This window comes from Carcharhinus amblyrhynchos, unplaced genomic scaffold (genome assembly GCF_965287045.1).
Source record: "Carcharhinus amblyrhynchos unplaced genomic scaffold, sCarAmb.v2.hapA scaffold_38, whole genome shotgun sequence".
NCBI lineage: Eukaryota > Metazoa > Chordata > Chondrichthyes > Carcharhiniformes > Carcharhinidae > Carcharhinus > Carcharhinus amblyrhynchos.
The window spans coordinates 597,686-615,843 of record NW_027649779.1 but is presented as its reverse complement, the minus strand read 5'-3'; the positions used below and the strand labels follow the sequence as shown (position 1 = coordinate 615,843).

Genomic DNA, 18,158 nt, shown 5'->3' with positions numbered 1-18,158 from the left:
GAGTGAAGGAAGCTGTTTAAAAACCCTTTGGTCCAAATCACTGCATTCCTGGGCACTAGGACCCGGTGGGGAACAGGGACCCGGAGCCTCCGCCCATTCTGTTACGTCACCAGAATGAAGACGCATGCGCACTCCTCTGCTGTGAAGCAAGATGGCGGCCGTTAACCGGGGGGCCTCGAATCGGGGAAAGAGACCCGGAGCTGCCAACGCGGGATCTTCAGGTTTGTATCCGGGTTTCGGATCTTCACCCAGTGTTTACACACCCTCCCCGATCAAAGGCCGCTCCATTATTCCCTCTGGGTTTCCGCAGCTTTATCGGCCGCGCAAGAACCAAACCAGCGTCTGTCCCGCAGGCCCTGCCACTCAGTGCGCATGCTCCCATTGGAATGGGCACTGCGCCTGCGCATTACCATCCTGTGGTGTAGATGGGAATTGGAATTTTGATCTGATTTATTGTCACATGTATTAACACACAGTGAAAAATATTGTTTCTTGCACTATACAGACAGAGCATACCATTCATAGAGAAGGAAACGAGAAAGTGCAGAATTTAGTGTTACAGTCATTGCTATAGTGTAGAGGAAAATAAAAACAAATTACTGTAGATGCTGGAATCTGAAACCAAAAGAGAAAATGCTGGAAAATCTCAGCAGGTCTGACAGCATCTGGAAGGAGAGAAAAGAGCTGATCTTTTGAGTCCAGATGACTCTTTGTCAAAGCTCTTTTCTCTCCTCACAGCTGCTGCCAGAACTACTAAGATTTTCCAGCATTTTCTCTTTTGGTTGTAGAGAAAGATAATGTTAATGCAGTGCAACTTAATGCCATTCAAAAGTCTGATGGCAACAGGGAAGAAGCTGTTTTTGAGGTGATTGGTACATGATCTCAGACTTCATATGCAGCTGCCATCTTTATAAGGGGTGTTGGGCAGCAGGGCGCATATGCAGCTGCCATCTTTATAAGGGGCAATGGGCAGCAGGGCACATGCAGCTGCCATCTTTATAAGGGGCAATGGGCAGCAGGACGCATATGCAGCTGCCATATTCATAGGGGGCAGTGGGCATTGATTGTAGAGTTGGTCCCTTTTTCATTGAATCACAGGCTGACTAGTCAGGAGCTGGCTATGTGTTGGATGCAGAACTCGGTCCCTGGCCTCCTGTGTGGGTCTTTTTTATTGTTGCCTCAGTGTGAACTCCATTTATAACCCGTCTCTGTGGGTTCTCTCTCAATCCCCTTACTTTCCGTTTCAAATAAATTTCACAGGAACTAGGAAACAATCAGCAGTCTGGAAACTGAAAATAAATATATCAGAATCTGACAGTCATTCTAATTATCGTAACTGAGAATCAGTGGATTTTGAACACGGAAAGTAAAAGCACCGTTCACAGTGGGGAGAAACCGTGTGTAAACAAGGTTTCTGCCCATCATCTGACCTCCCAAAACACCAGTGCGGTCACTCCATGGGAAACTGCAGTAATGTGGGGACTGTGGGAAGAAATTCAATCACCCACATCCAGGCTGGAAACTCATCGGCGCAGTCACACTGCAGAGAGACCATTCACCTGCTCTCAGTGTCATTCAGTCATCCAACCTCCTGACACATCAACGTGTTCACACTGACGAGAGACCATTCGGGTCCTCTCTCTGTCGTACTGGATTCAGGCATTCACAGAATCTCACTGCACATCAGCGCACCCATACTGGGGACAGACTATTCACCTGCTCTGAGTGTGGGAAGGGATTCACTCAGTTCTCCATACTGCTTAGACACCAATGCACCCACACTGGGGAGAGGCCATTCACCTGCTCCGAGTGTGGGAAGGGATTCACTCAGTCCTCCATACTGCTTAGACACCAACGCACCCACACTGGGGAAAGGCCATTCACCTGCTCCGAGTGTGGGAAGGGATTCACTCAGTCCTCCGTACTGCTTAGACATCAGCGCACCCATCCTGGGGAAAGGCCATTCACCTGCTCCGAGTGTGGGAAGGGATTCACTCAGTCCTCCATACTGCTTAGACACCAACACACCCACAGTGGGGAAAGACCATTCACCTGCTCCGAGTGTGGGAAGGGATTCACTCAGTCCTCCATACTGCTTAGACACCAACGCACCCACACTGGGGAAAGGCCATTCACCTGCTCTGAGAGTGGGAAGGGATTCACTCAGTCCTCCATACTGCTTAGACACCAACGCACCCACACTGGGGAGAGGCCATTCACCTGCTCCGAGTGTGGGAAGGGATTCACTCAGTCCTCCATACTGCTTAGACACCAACGCACCCACACTGGGGAAAGGCCATTCACCTGCTCCGAGTGTGGGAAGGGATTCACTCAGTCCTCCATACTGCTTAGACACCAACGCACCCACACTGGGGAAAGGCCATTCACCTGCTCCGAGTGTGGGAAGGGATTCACTCAGTCCTCCATACTGCTTAGACACCAACACACCCATCCTGGGGAAAGACCATTCACCTGCTCCGAGTGTGAGAGGGATTCAATTGGTCATCCAACCTCCTTAGACACCAAATAATTCACCAGTAACCACAGTGATTGGAATCTGATGATAATCCTATCCGTGACTGTAATACATTCATTGTGTTTGTATTTGCTAATGTTATTGAACTCTGGCGAGTTTTAAGGTTTAATATTCTGAAGAAGTCAAATAGATTAGCTTCGTGTTGAATCTTTTTGATATCCTCAACATGAGTTAATTCCTTTTTGAGGTGTTGTCTCTTTCTCCCTCCTTCATCTTCACCTCCCCACGAGTGCTCATGGAGGAGAAACTCATGATCTTCTTTGTGAAGACAATCCAACCAGCTGCCTCTGCTGCTTCCCTCCCTTCCCCTAATCCACTGGACCAAACCACCTCTAACACTCCCCTTTGTCTGACCTCTGAACTCACATCTTTCTCCAGTTTTCCTTCTGCTCCCCTCCTGTCCTCTGAGAGCTCATCTTGTCCAGGAGACCCACCCACCAGCTGATTCCTCAATCCTATTCCCACTGATCTACTGCAAGACGTTCCCCAACAGATTGATTTGGCATCACAAACTTTCAGATCGCTGCTCCTTCATCAGGTCACTTGAATTCCAACCATTATTTTTGCAATTGTATCTCTGTCTCAAAATGTTGTGTTTATGAACCTACATCTCCATTCAGCTGATGAAGGAGCATTGCTCCAGAAGTTCATGATTCCACATAAACCTGTGGAAATTAACCTGGTTTTGTGACTTTTTGCTGTGCCCACATCAGCCCAATGCCGGCATTTCACAGAATATTCCGGCGCAGTACAGGCCCTTCGGCCCTCGATGTTGCGCTGACCAGTGGAACCAATGTAATGATCCTCTAACCTAAACTATTCCAATGTTATCCATATGCCTATCCACTGACCATGTGAACGCCCTTAAAGTTGGCGAGTCCACAACTGCTGCAGGCAGGGCATTCCACGTCCTTACTACCCTCCGAGTAAAGAACCTACCTCTGAAATCCATCCTATAACTACCACCCCTTAATTTAAAGCTATGTCCCCTTGTGTTAGCCATCACCAACCGAGGAAAAAGGCTATCCTACCTTACCTTCATCATCTTGTATGCCTCAATTAGGTCACCTCTTAACCTTCTTCTCTCCAATGAAAATAACCTCAAGTCCCTCAGCCTTTCCTCAGAAGACCTTCCCACCATACCAGGCAACATCCTGGTAAACCACCTCTGCACCCTTTCCAATGCCTCCAAATCCTTCTTATAATGTGGCGACCAGAACTGTACGCAATACTCCAAGTGCGGCCGCACCAGAGTTTTGTACAGTTGTAACATGACCTCATGGCTCCGAAATTCAATCCCTCTACCAATAAAACCTAATGGGATTTGTAACGGTGACTGAAGACAATGGCTTTGATCTTTTCAATTTTTAACTGGAGGAAATTTCAGTACTGGATGTGGGAGAAGCAGTTTGATCATTTAGTAACAGTGGAGAGGGATGGGGGTGAGGTAGAGCTGGGTGTTGTCAGTGTACACGGGAAATTTCACACGGTGCTTTTGTCACTTAATGGCAGCATGTGGATGAGAAATAGGAGAGGCCACGGATAGATCCTTGAGGAAACATCAAGTTCAGGGGCCTTGGAAAGGAAAAGGAAGCTGGAGAGGAGGGCAGAGATTGTTTTTTCAGAAAGTGTGGTGAGAGTGGATTTAAAGGTGAGAAGGATAGGACCAGAAGAGAACAAGAACTGTAAAAGGTATTGATTAATACAGAAAATGGTCAGCAGCTTAGTGTGAATAGGGTCAATAGGGGGTTGTGGGGGTGACATTGCAACTTCTCCATGTTAGCTGATATTGTCAATACCTCCCTCTCTCTCTCAAACCCAATGACATCAACCACTTCTCAAATTAATCCCGGACACTTTTAAACTACCATCCCATCTTCTGTTCCTCTCGAAGGTCCTTAAACCTTTCTGACCTTGTAAAGTTTATTTTTATTCAGGATCTGTGGAATCTTGTGCCTTTATTCACTTGTTAAGTATGTTGAACGTCCACCTTTACCTATTTTACACAAACTCACCCAAATCTAAAAGCAGTTTAGTAGGAATTGAGGGGAACAAACAGAAGGTGGGTCTCCTGAACGAGATGAATTGCTAAGAGGAAATGGAGAGTGCTACAATCCCAGCTAATGTTATTACTGGACCCGACTTCACAGGGGATTCGGTCCACCTTGTTGTCCAACGAGGGGCATATACGCGGTGGGTCGTGCAAGGGCTGCTCTTGGATGTTGCTTTGAGAGTTGCCTAGTGCTTCATGTCGTTAGTGTATGCTTACACTGGACCAGATGCTGGGCAACACGACAGCTCAGTGACTATCACTGTTTGCTGTGCAGACACATGGATTTGGGCCAGTGTTTGTGGGAATTTGCACATTCTCCCCGTGCTTGGGTGGGATTTCTCCGGGTGCTCCGGTTTCCTCCCACAACCCAAAAAACGTGCTCTTAGGCTGATTGGTGTAACAAATTGTCCCTAAATTAGTTTTCCCTCAATTTTCCCCAATAGGCGTAGACAATGGTCATGGGTAGAGGAGGGCACTCAATGTTAAAATGGTGGCGTTGGCTCGTTGGGCCTGTTTCCCATTCTGTGTTGTTCTTTGACTGTCACAAAACCTTGGCTCAATTGACCGTAACTTTTATGTGGATGAACAGAGGCACTGGACGGCCAATTAGCTTTTAACGAAAACATCTTTTAAACATAAATAACAGTTACATCAAACTCCTTCTTTCCAGCCAACTCCTGCTGCAGTCAACACACCAGAGGATGCTCCCTCTTGTGGTGATGTGAGGTCTCTACCTGGGGTGGGTCATTGTATCCTCAGACTGCTGGAGGGTCTTGTTGCAGGATTGTGCTGCTGCAGCCCAACCTATTTAGAGAATTGATATCAATCTCAGACACAGCTATGGGCAACACTCTGCCTTTACACAAACACACTATCTCACACACACACACTCTCACACAAACACAGAGCCAGGCTGAGACCAGATATCAATTTCAGTTCAAATCAGCCGCTGGGCACTAAAATAATTACAAACAAATCTGAATTTAATCTGGGTTTTATTGTGAAATGGGATCATGTATAAATGTCGCTCCGTGTGGAGTGGAACTGATGATTTGTCTGCCGTCTGTAAGCTACCTGAACAGATATTAAATTGGACAGGTTATAACGTTTGAATTGTAAGATCTAATGGTGTGAAGTAAGTGGGAACAGCGTGGATGTGATAAAGGCTGGAATACCGATTGGGAGAACGAGAGTGAAACTGCTGTGCTGAGTTGGAGAGAGGGATGGATGGATGGAGAGAGAGGGATGAATCAGGGTGAATGTGAGAAGCTGAAGACTGCAAGAAATTACAAAACTCGTGAATGTAGCCCAATCCATCACATAAACCAGCCTTCCATCCATTGACTCTGTCTACACTTCACGCTGCCTCGGGAAAAGCAGCCAGTATAATTAAGGACCCCACACACCCCGGACATTCTCTCTTCCACCTTCATCCATCAGGAAAAAGATACAAAAGGCTGAGGTCACGTACCAACCAACTCGAACAGCTTCTTCCCTGCTACTGTCAGACTTTTGAATGGACCTACCTTGCATTAAGTTGAACTTTTTTTACACCCCAGCTGTGACTGTAACACTACATTCTGCATTCTCTCCTTTCCTCCTCTATGAATGGTATGCTTTATCTGTATAGTGCGCAAGAAACAATACTTTTCACTGTATACTAAGACATGTGACAATAATAAATCAAATCTCATTAAATAAATTTACGTTTGAAGAGGTTCCCAGTGTCTCTGAGCAGCTGAACTGGGGAAGCCTTTGGGCCGAGACTGTGCTGCTGCTGTTTCCCCTCCTGTACAGTAAGAAGTCTCACAATGACCAGGTTAAAGTCCAACAGGTTTATTTGGTAGCACAGGTTTTCGGAGTCTCAGGCCTCTTCCTCAGGTGAGTGAGGAGTTGTGTTCACAGACAGGGCAGATATGGACACAAACTCAATTTACAAGATAATGGTTGAATCGACGTGAGTGGAGAGAGGGTTAAGCACAGGTTAATGTGTATTGTCTCCAGCCAGGAAAGTTAGTGAGATTTTGCAAGCCTGGGTAAGTCGTGGGGGGTCAGAGATGGTGTGAAATGTACATCAGGGATGGCTGTATCCTTCTGAGCTGCTGCTCCTCCTCCTGGTGTCACCTATTGCCCGGTCCACCCCAGTCGCTGGTGGGACATCCGGGGCCTGTAGAGAGACCAGCTGCTATATTGCTATGGTAGCCAAAATGGAAGGCTTGGAGGAATTTCTCCCAGAATTGTGTCAGGATGTTTGTGTATTTTAAGGAACATGTAAAAGACTCTTTGGCAGGAGTGTTGGTCTAAGTATTATCTACATTTCTAGGTAACGCAGCTATCTGTCAATGGTTTCTCCAGTGTCTGTGCTATCGTTTGTCTTGTTTCTGGATAAAATCGGTCTCTCCAGTTGTTTGTAATGTTCTGGGTTGTGTAGTTGAACTGTGTCCTTTGGTGGGTTTTGTTGTCTGTCCGTGATAATAATGTGTCCTTTCTCTGCCAGTTTTATGATGATGTCCGTGTTGTCTCTTAGTTCCTTTGTCTCCTGTTGTTCTGAGGTTTGCGTTGCCTGGGAGGGTGGTGGAGGTGTGATGTCTCACATCCTTCAAATAAAAACCTGGATGAGTAGTTTGCCCACAGCCTTGGTGTGCCAAGTGCTGGCAAGTGGGATTAGATGGACCAGTCGGGGCATTTCGTACATCAGTGCAGACTCGATGGGCCGAAAGGCCTCTTCTGCACTAGAATATTCTGTGATTCTATTTAGTTTCTTTTCAATGATGGGATGTTTTCTATCTTCTTCTTGGTAAATTCTAAGGTATCCCTGCTGATTTTGGGTGGTATCCATTTGGATTTTGGTGTCAAGGGGGGTTTTCTGAGTTCGTTTCCTCAAAGCAAACTGTCAATTTTTTATCCTTTTGAAGAATTCCTCAAGGTCTGATTCTGTTGGTTGGTTTTGGGTTTGGCGGCGGATATGAAGCAAAGTCTTTTCCCTGGAACCTTTTGTGTTTGTGTTAGTTGTAAAGTTGTGCTGATGTTTCTGGTAATGCTGCCTATTCTGAGAGGGGTTCTGCTCTGGGCTGGCTGTCCCTCTGCACGGTTTCTGTGATCCTTGGTTAAACTTTTCCATCTGCACTGTGGTCTCCATTCAGTGGATGACTCTAACTTTCATTCTTTTATCGTGTTCCTTAATCATTATTCTGAACAGTTCCTCTATGGTGAGCAGTTTGACATTTTCCTCCGGTTCCCCCAGTGGTCTGGGACTGGGTACCATTTTGTCTTTTGCTGTTTACTGGGAGTGTCCTTTGGCTCGTGGTTTGTTTTGGATCTGTTCTCAGTCTTTTTTCTGGCCCTAGGGGTCCCTGCCTTAGGGGTGTACCCGGGATGAATTCTGAGCTTGTCCAGTCTCGTGCTTCCCTTTACAGGTCCTTTTACAGTTCTCCAGGTCCCCAGTAAGTCTGAGCGAAATGTGATACAGCACCCACAAACAGAGGGAGATAAACCGCAACTTCTTGCTTTGGTGGGATGCTCAGGGATAGCGTTTTCTCCTCACTGTCCAGTTCATTAAGGTTCCTGTTGTAGCTCCTTGTCACTATCCTCCTAGTTAGTGCGTTCTCGTCTTCCTTTATTATCTACATGTGGTGGCATCTTTTGTGCTCTGCCTGTTTTCGCTGCGCTCTGCCTGACGCTTGTCTTCCCCATCCTGGAGCAATGTGTTTGTGAGCTTGCTGTATTCCTTCCCCTTGGTTTGGGCTGTTGATTCTGTTCTCCGTCAGTGTCTGTTTTGAGGTCTCTTGTGGGGAACCTATTCCAAGTAGATGTGTTGAGTTTGCTGTGTTCAGTCACGTTGTTGCAGTTGTGGTTTATCTTCTCTTTGTGGGGTGCTGTGTCACATTTCTCTCGGATTTAATGGGGACCTGGAGAGCTTTTGGTTCTTTATTTCAGTCAGACGGGGTGGGAATTTGATACGAGTTTGAGGGGTGGTGTTTTTGTTTGATGATTCTGGGTGACAGCGAACATCAGCAGAAACAGAACAATTATTATCAGACCATCAGTTTTGAATGTGATTAACAGTAGAATCCAATCCCTGTGGTTGTTTATGAACTCGCTGATGTGTCAGCAGGCTGGATAGCCAATGGAATCCCTTCCCACACACGGAGCAGGTGAATGGCCTCTCCCCGGTGTGAACTCGCTGGTGCGCTCTGAGGTTGCCTGAATGCCTGAACCTCTTTCCGCAGGAAGAGCAGCTGAATGGCTTCTCCTTAGTGTGAACTCGCTGGTGGGTCAGGCAGTGAGATGACTGAGCGAATCCCTTCCCACACACGGAGCAGGTGAATGGTTTCTCCCCAGTGTGAACCCGCTGGTGTGCAGTGAGTTCCGATGACGACCGTAACCTCTTTCCACAATGAGTGCAGCTGAATGGCCTCTCCCCGGTGTGAACTCGCTGGTGGACCACCAGGTTGGCTGACTGAGTGAATCCCCTCCCGCACACTGAGCAGGTGAATGGCCTCTCCCCGGTGTGAACTCGCTGGTGTTTCAGCAGATCCGAGGATACCGTGAATCGCTTGCCACACTCAGAGCAGGTGAACAGTCTCTCCCCAGTGTGAACTCGCTGGTGCTTACTGAGGTGGGATGAATGTCTGAATCTCTTTCCGCAGTCAGTACAGCTGAAGGGCCTCTCCTCAGTGTGAAATCGCTGGTGTGACATGAGACAGGCTGACTGAGTGAATCCCTTGCCACACACCGAGCAGGTGAAGGGCCTCTCCCCAGTGTGACTGCGTCGGTGGTTTTCCAGCTGGTATTGAGAATTGAATCCTTTCCCACAATCCCCACATTTCCACGGCCTCTCCCCGGTGTGTGTGCGTCGATGATATTCCAGCCGGGATGGATAATTGTAACCTTTCCCACAATCCTCACATTTCCAAGGTTTCTCCATGGTGCCAGCGTCCCTGTATCTCTCCAGGTTGGATGATCAGTTGAAGCCTTGTCCACGTGCAGAACATGTGTATAATAACTCCTCGCTGTCAATGGTGTGATGTTCTTTCAGGCTGAGTAACTGGTTAAAACTCTTTCCACAGTCAGTTCACTGGAACACACTTACTCGGATGTGTGTGTGTGTGTCTCGCTGCTTTTCCAGTCACACTGATGTTTGAAATCTTTCCCTGCAGGCAGAACAAACATTTCTGCTTTCACATTCAAATGTGGATAATATTCATGCCCTGATGAATTGAGTGATTCTGCCAGAGCTTGCTGCGATGTTCCATGTGAGCTTCCTGGCCCCTTATGATCATCTTCCCCTTCTGAAAGCCTGGAAAAGGAGATTTAAAAACTCTTCACTGCGAGTGAGCAGGATATAAATCCAGAATAGACAATTGGAGTTTCTCTGGAACATTTTTTCCTCTCTTGTTCTCCCAAATCTATAAATCCCCTTCCCACACACACTGCCACTCCTCCCTGGGCTGAAATCCAAATGTGGGTATGCCGGCGTTGGACTGGCGTAAACACAGCAAAAAGTCTGACAACACCAGGTTTTAGTCCAACCGATTTGTTTGATAATAGACTCACAAGCTTTCGGGTTAGTCCCTTCGTCAGGTGAATGGAGAGTTCTGGCCTCAGACAGAGCCTGTCTGAGGCCAGAACTCTCCATTCACCTGACGAAGGGACTAACCCGAAAGCTTGTGAGTCTATTATCAAATAAATCGGTTAGACTAAAACCTGGTGTTGTCAGACTTTTTACTGAAATCCAAACCCATCTCACCATTTCTTTCCTCCACTCTCTCCTCTGTTTGGGTTGAGTGAAAAATCAAACGAAGGAACCAATAATTTTCTCTCCTGATACGAAGAACCATCACCCACTTTTTGTTACATCATTATAAGAGGGGGCAGCACGGTGGCACAGTGGTTGGCATTGCTGCCTCACAGCACCTGGCACTGTTGCCTCACATACCAGGGACCCGGGTTCAATTCCGGCCTCGGGTCACTGTCCGTGTGGAGTTTGCACGTTCTCCCCGTGTTTGCAGGTTAGGTTAATTGGCCATGATCAATCGAGCCTAGTGTCAGGGAGATTGGTGGGGTAAATGTGTGTGGTTGTGGGAACAGGGCCTGGGTCGGATTGTAGTTGGTACAGACCTGATGGGCCAAATGGCCTCCCTCAGCACTGTAGAGATTCCATCAGATCAAGATGGCTGCACCACATTTACCACGAAACAAGCTGGGCTTGTTTTTGGGCAAATTTCTTCAGCTGCAGTTTCTCATTTGGGGTTTGTAGTCCACACTGACTGTTATCGAAACCTCTCCACCCACTAGTTCCCCTCCAGTGCCTCTTACCAGCTGCTGAGCAACAAACATCATCTTCTCCACAGGTAACTGGCGGTGGGCAATATTTACTCCTGTCCAAATCCCAAAAACACAGCAAAGAACAAAGCAAAGTAGAGCACAGGAACAAGCCCCTTGGCCTTCAAGTCTATGCTGATCATAATGCCCAACCAAACTGAAAAGAAACCTTCTGCCCTTACTCGGTCTGTTTCCCTCCCTATTCACGTACCCATCTAGCTGCCTCTTAACATTTTACAACATTTGATTTCATTAAATTAGATTAAATCACTGACAAAAATAATTATTCCAAAAACGATACCCATTTGACAATCCGATTTCCCCTAAAATTTACCTCCTTTGATGGTGTCACTTTGAAAATTGCTGGGCCCAACTGGATTCCAACATCCTCTATGTTAAAAGTAGCAGTTTCACTTCCATCTCCACTACAGCTCAAACTGATCCAAAAGGAAACAGAATCATTACCTGGAGGAGATAAAAAATGCTGGATGACGAGAAGGGCCAGGAGTGGGAGGAGCTGATTCGCTGTTACAAAGCCAAGAATGGGTATAATGGGTTGATTGCTGCTGCCCCCCCCACCCCCACCCCCACCACCGTGTATTGTAATCATTCAGTGGTTCTGCGAGTCAATGAAAAAGGAGTGAATACTGGTGGCCAATCACCAAACATCTAGCTCAATACAAACCAGTTCTGAACGGGTCTGTCTCTCTTTCTAGATTTGGATTGTGGACTCAATGGGCCAAATGACCTCCTCCTTCTGTACTGTGGGGATTCTACAAAGTTGTCAATCATTAACCCGGGCCTGTCTGCAGTCTGAGTGAACGAAGAACAACACAGCCCGGGAAACAGGTCCTTCGGCCCAACGAGCCCGCGCCGCCATTTTAACATTATGAGTCTCCTCTCTACCCATGACCCTTGTCTATGCTTATGGCCATCCACATTGAGGGAAGATTAATTTAGGGACAATTTGTTACACCAATCAGCCTAAGAGCACATCTTTGGGGTGTGGGAGGAAACCGGAGCACCCGGAGGAAACCCATGTAAGCACGGGGAGAATGCGCAAACTCCCACAGACACTGGCCCAAATCCACATATCTGCACAGCAAGCAGTGATAGTCACTGAGCTGTCGTGTTGCCCAGCATCTGGTCCAGTTTAAGCGTACACTAACGACGTGAAGTACTAGGCTACTCTCGAAAACATCCAAGAGCAGCCCTCGTACGACCCATCGCGTGTATGCCCCTCGTTGGACAACAAGGCGGACCGAAGCACTTGTGGATTAAAAGAGAAAAACATCAATATCATGCACGAGTGGTTAGCACTGCTGTCTCACAGCGCCAGGGACCCAGGTTCGATTCCTGGCTTGGGTCACTGTCTGCGTGGAGTTTGCGCATTCTCCCCGTGTCTGCGTGGGTTTCCTCCGGGTGCTCCAGTTTCCTCCCACAGTCTGGAAGACGTGCTGGTTAGGGTGCATTGACCCCGAACAGGTGCTGGACTGTGGCCATCAGGAGAATTTCACAGTAACTTCATTGAGGTGTTAATGTAAGGCCTACTTGTGGTAAGTGAACTTCACAATGAGACAAGTTTCTCCCCTGGTCAGCCAGACCCTGAGGCCCCGCCCACCCAGCGATTGCGTCACACAGACGGCCACGCATGCGCTCCCCGTTAAACCAACATGGCGGCGGACGCACTGGGCCCCGGGTCCCGGGGAAAAAGCGTCGCGGCTGTAAATACGGGACCCGTGGGGTATACTCGGGTGCTGCGGCCTACAGCGGGTGTTTGTGAAGCTTCCGCTCCCTCCCCGCCCCGTCTCCCGGCTCCATTCCCCACCGCACCAACTCTTACCCGCTGGAAAAAAGTGTCGCCCGCAATCGCAGGGACCCCGGGCAAAGTGACATTGCGCATGCGCCAAGTATAGCACTGCGCTTGCGCACTGGGTTCCGGTGCCGTAAATGGGGCGCTTTCATAACCGCAGCGAATGCCGGGTAACAGCAGTGCCATTCAATTCCCAGTCAAACGACAATATTGATTCTCAATTCCGATGTATTTTTAAACATACGCAACATCTGTGGACGATTGCTGTGATATATTCCACATAAGACATAGGAGCAGGAGTAGGCCATCTCGCCCTTCGAGCCTGCCCCACCATTCAATAAGATCTTGGCTGAACTGAAGTGGATCAGTTCCACTTTCCCGCTTTCTCCCCATAACCCTTAATTCCCTTGTCTATCAGAAACCTACCTACCTGTGTCTTAAATATATTTAGCAAGGTAGCCTCCACCACTTCAATGGGCAGGGAATTCCAGAGACTCACCACCCTTTGAGTGAAGAAGTTCCCCCTCAACTCTGATCTAAACTGCATCCCCCTCCCTTATTTTGAGGCTGTGCCCTCTAGTTCTGCTATTCTAGAACGTAGAAAGATTACAGCATAGTACAGGCCCTTCGGCCCTCAATGTTGTGCCGAGCTATGTCCAATCCCAAGATCAAGCTATCCCACTCCCTATAATTCTGGTGTGCTCCATGTGCCTATCCAATAAGGATTCTATTTGTCAAGTTTTGCACATAAATCTCCAGTGGGTAAGTGAACAAAGAACAATACAGCACAGGAACAGGCCCTTTGGCCCTCCAAGCCTGCACCCATCATGTGTTCCCAACTGGACTATCTGCTTCTATCCCTCTATTCTAAGTGCTGTGACTGTTATGACTTTCACACTGGTTCTCCTGAAGGTGCAGATTCTGGCTGCGTTCAATTCATAATCATTCGTTCCTGTCTCTATCTCCAGAGACTGAATACTGACCTGAACCCAGATAAAAAAATTCCAGATGAATATTGCCCTCTTGATGGATACTGAATATTTATTGGTTATTCCACAGATGTAACCCACTTCACCCATCATGCTGTCTCTTTAGAAATCTATCCAATTAATTCCACAGCCCTGCTGGCAGAATCAAAACAGGGTACATCGACTGTAATAATCCATGACCTTAATAGAAATAGTTTTGCAGCTGGATAATTCTCAGACATATTCACCCTCTTTAGAAGGTTTGATTGCCCAATTTATTAAGATATTAGGAGCCATTGTTGAGTTAATCACACAGAGTAGAGTTTAATTCAAAACACCGCAGATACTAACGGAATTATTAATAAAGGGCCAAGTCAAGATGGAATGCAACAGCTGTGTCATCGTGTCCTTCCACCCGAGTCCCAGAAATTGACAAGTGGGATGATGGGAGAGAGCAGTGTGCATTTAGGACTCCAGAAACAGGAATTTTAGAGACAATTTAACTCAGTGCACCAGTGGAAGAGAGGGAAGCAGCAGAGGCAGCTGGTCAGATTGTTTCAATGACAAATAAGTTCCATGCACTCCTCGTACTTGTTGGAGTGAGGATGAAGGAGATAGCAGAAAAAATGGAGGAAGATATGGGTTCATAAGAACGTAAGAAATTGGAGCAGGAGTAGGCCACCTAGCCCTTCGAGCCTGCCCCGCCATTCAATAAGATCATGGCTGATCTGAAGTGGATCAGTTCCACTTTCCCACCCTCTCCCCATAACCCTTAATTCCCTTGTCTATCAGAAACCTATCTACCCGTGACATAAATATATTCAGCGAGGTAGCCTCCACCACTTCAACAGGCAGAGAATTCCAGAGATTCACCACCCTTTGAGTGAAGAAGTTCCTCCTCAACTCTGATCTAAATTGCTCCCCCCCTCCTTATTTTGAGGCTGTGCCCTCTAGTCCTGCTATCCTTTCTAAGTGGGAAGAATCTCTCTACCTCTACCCTATCTATCCCCTTCATTATCTTATACATCTCTATAAGATCCCCCCCCAGCCTTCTAAACTCCAACAAGTACAGACCCGGTCTATTCAGTCTCTCTTCATAGGCGAACCCCCTCATCTCCGGTATCAGACTAGTGAACCTTCTCTGTACTCCCTCCAAGGCCAATATATCCTTCCGCAAGTGTGGCGACCAAAACTGCACACAGTACTCCAGCTGCGGCCTCACCAGTGCCCTGTACAGTTGCAGCAAGACCTCCCTACTTTTATATTCTATCCCCCTCGCTATAAAGACCAACATCCCATTCGCCTTCTTGATCACCTGCTGCACCTGCAGACTGGGTTTTTGCGACTCATGCACAAGGATGCCCAGGTCCCTCTGCACCGTAGCATGCTGCAGCTTTTCACCCTTTAAATAATAATCCCTCCTACTATTAATTCCACGTTTAAGTTCCTTCCTACTTTCAACGTGCTCCTCAAGGGTTTCGTCCATTCTTAGACTCGGTCTATCACATGGTTCCTTTTTACTGAGCTTACAATTTCCCTTGTCATTCCTGTTTCCCGAATCCTGCCATTTCTATCCTTCATTTGTTTGCGAGAATATTGCCTGTCCTGCACTTCAATCAACAGGCCTTTTAAAAGTCTTCCACGTGCCAGACATGGATTTGCCCTCAAATAGTTGTTCTCCATCCACGTTCCCCAGTTCCCATCTAATCTAGATCTAACTGGCCCTCGCCTAATTAACCACCCTCACCCTGAGGGCCACTCTTATCAATGACTATCTCAAATCCTATGGGATTATGGCGGCTAAGCCCAAAATGCACCCCCCCCCCCCCCCCCCCCCCACTGAAACACTGATCACCTGGCCCAGCTCAATCCCCAGTATCAGGTCTGGTACGGCTCCCTCCGTGGATGGATTGTCAACACACTGTATCAAAAAGCCCTCCAGGGCACGTCTAACAAACTGTTCTCCATCCTAGCCCTTGGCTGTAAGGGAATTTGTATAGATACTTAACAAGAAAAAACTGAGCATTTCTCCCATAGAAAGTGCATCTGGAGAACTGATTGTGAAAAGTCGGGCTACTGTGGGTGAACTAAAGAGAGATTTTCATAGAACCCTACAGTGCAGAAAGAGGCCCTTCACCCCATCGAGTCTGCACCGACCACAATCTCACTCAGGCCCTACCCCCATATCGTACCTGCTAATCCCTCTAACCTAAGCATCTTGGGACACTAAGGAGCAATTTTTAGCATAGCCGATCAACCTAACCTGCACATCTTTGGACTGTGGGAGGAAACCGGAGCACCCGGATGAAACCCACGCAGACATGAGGAGAATGTGCAAACTTCACACACACAGTGACTCGAGCCGGGAATTGAACCCAGGTCCCTGAAGCTGTGAAGCAGCAGTGCTAATCACTGGTTAGCAGCAGGGCAGCATGGTGGCACAGTGGGTTAGCACTGCTGCTTCACAGTTCCAGGGTCCTGGGTTCAATTCCCGGCCTTGGGTCACTGTCTGTGTGGAGTTTGCACATTCTCCTCGTGTCTGTGTGGTTTTCCTCCCACAGTCCAAAGATATGCGGGTTAGGTTGATTGGCCGTGCTAAGAAATTGCCCCTTAGTGTCCTGGGGTGTGTAGGTTAGAGGGATTAGTGGGTATAATACATAGGGATATGGCGGTAGGTTCTGGGTGGGATTGTGTTCGGTGCAGACTCGAAGGGCCTCCTTCTGCACTGTAGGGTTCTATGATTCTGTGCTGCCCTGTCTTTTGCACCCATCTTTGCTATAGAGGGCAGAAGTAACCTCCCAGAGATAGTTCTAAATCGGGAGATGGAAGAGATGGCGCAAATCAGGAAGATTACGAACAGTGTTATTGAGCACATTGTTTGGGTGTGCGCGCTGAGAGATTCTCTGATCCGAATGGATTTCCCCCTCAGGTGTTGAAAGAAGAGACTATTGAGATTGTTGTTGTAGTGGTTTTAATTTTACAAAATTCCATCGATTCAGGGAAAAAGGGAGAAAGTGGGAAAGTTCGGCCCAGTTAGCTGAACATTTGTCACAGAGGAAATGTTAAAAGCCATTCTCTTTCTCAAAAGACAGTGGAAGTATAGTCTTTGAATATTTTTAAGACAAAGCTGGATAAATTCCTGTTTAACAATGCAGTGAAAGGTGATGGGGGTTTAGACAGGAATGTAGAGTTGAGGTTACAATCAGATCAGCTTACTGAATGATGGAGCAGGCTCGAGGGGCCTCTTCCTACTCCTAATTTTTATGTTGGTACGCTCGCTGGTGTTTCAGCAGGTGGGAGGACTGAGTGAATCTCTTCCCACACTCGGAGCAGACGAACGGCCTCTCCCCGGTGTGAGTGCGCTGGTGGACAGTGAGATGAGATGATTGTCTGAACCCAGTCCCACACTGAGGGCACCTGAATGGTCTCTCATCAGTGTGAGCACGTTGATGGTACATTAGTTCCTGACAATTTTTGTAGCACTTCCCGCAGTCCAGACATTTAAAAGGTCTGTGCTCACTGTGGATACTTTGGTGTGTCATCAGGTTTGATGAATTAATGAATCCCTTCCCACACACACAGCAGGTGAACGGCCTCTGTCCTGTGTGACCACGCTGATGAATTTCCAGCTGTGACGGATAATTGAATCCCTTCCCACATTCCCCGCATTTCCACGGCTTCTCCCTGCTGTGACTGCATTTGTGTCTTGACAGGCCGGATGACTGACTGAAGTCTCGCGCACACACAGAACATGTGTACAGTTTCTCCCCACTGTGAACAGTGCTTTTTCCTTCCATGTTCAAAATCCAATGATATTCCGGCTACAGTAAACTGGGTGATCCTGACGTGATGTTTGGGGTTGAGCTTCCTGATTGCAAATTCACCCTTTCTGAAACAGAAAAAGTGAGAGTCAAGCCACAAAAGCAGGTGGTGAAACTGAGCTGAATGGATCTTGTAATTTGTGGGGCCGGCACAAGGAATGAGTGACCATGAGAACTGCTGGATTGTCATAAATGTAACAACTGGTTCATTATATCCTTCAGGAAAGGGAACCTGCCACCCAGTCTGGGCCGATACACAATCCAGTATCTATGGACAGGAATAAGAGGGAGAGAGAGGGGGGTAGAAGAAGTAGAGGATGAAGAAGAGGGATTTTTCTGTATCAGCTTGATCAGAACTCTGACAGAATCATGCTAAACCTCCACCATTTACAATGACCAGGGTATTAGATGTATGTGAAGACTATCACCTCTGAGTTCCCCTCCAACTCACACATCATCCCAATTTGTCTGACATCCAATATCGGAACATCAGGAATTTTCTCTCATTCAGATATTGGGAAAGTTGAAGCCATTCTTTCCAGTTCCCACTCCAAACTTCATTCCCTGACTACTGACACCGTCACTCTCACTGCCAACTGTCTGAGGCCAGCTGTGTGGACGGCACGGTGGCTTAGTGATTAAC

At 47.5% G+C, this 18,158-nt stretch overlaps 1 protein-coding gene and 1 pseudogene across 1 annotated transcript; one reads left to right on the top strand and one right to left on the bottom strand.

Moving 5' to 3' along the window:
- Positions 1 to 151: 151 nt before the first annotated feature.
- The window catches only part of LOC145362356 (uncharacterized), a 29,678-nt pseudogene continuing 11,671 nt past the window's right edge, over positions 152 to 18,158 (top strand).
- Positions 6,541 to 12,807, bottom strand: LOC145362471 (uncharacterized). The gene is made up of 3 exons (XM_080218483.1): positions 12,757 to 12,807; positions 11,248 to 11,378; positions 6,541 to 9,888 (listed from the first exon to the last, which is right to left on the bottom strand). Exon 3 carries the CDS (start codon positions 9,514 to 9,516, stop codon positions 8,632 to 8,634), a length of 885 nt encoding a protein of 294 aa, XP_080074609.1. The 5' UTR covers positions 9,517 to 9,888; positions 11,248 to 11,378; positions 12,757 to 12,807; the 3' UTR covers positions 6,541 to 8,631.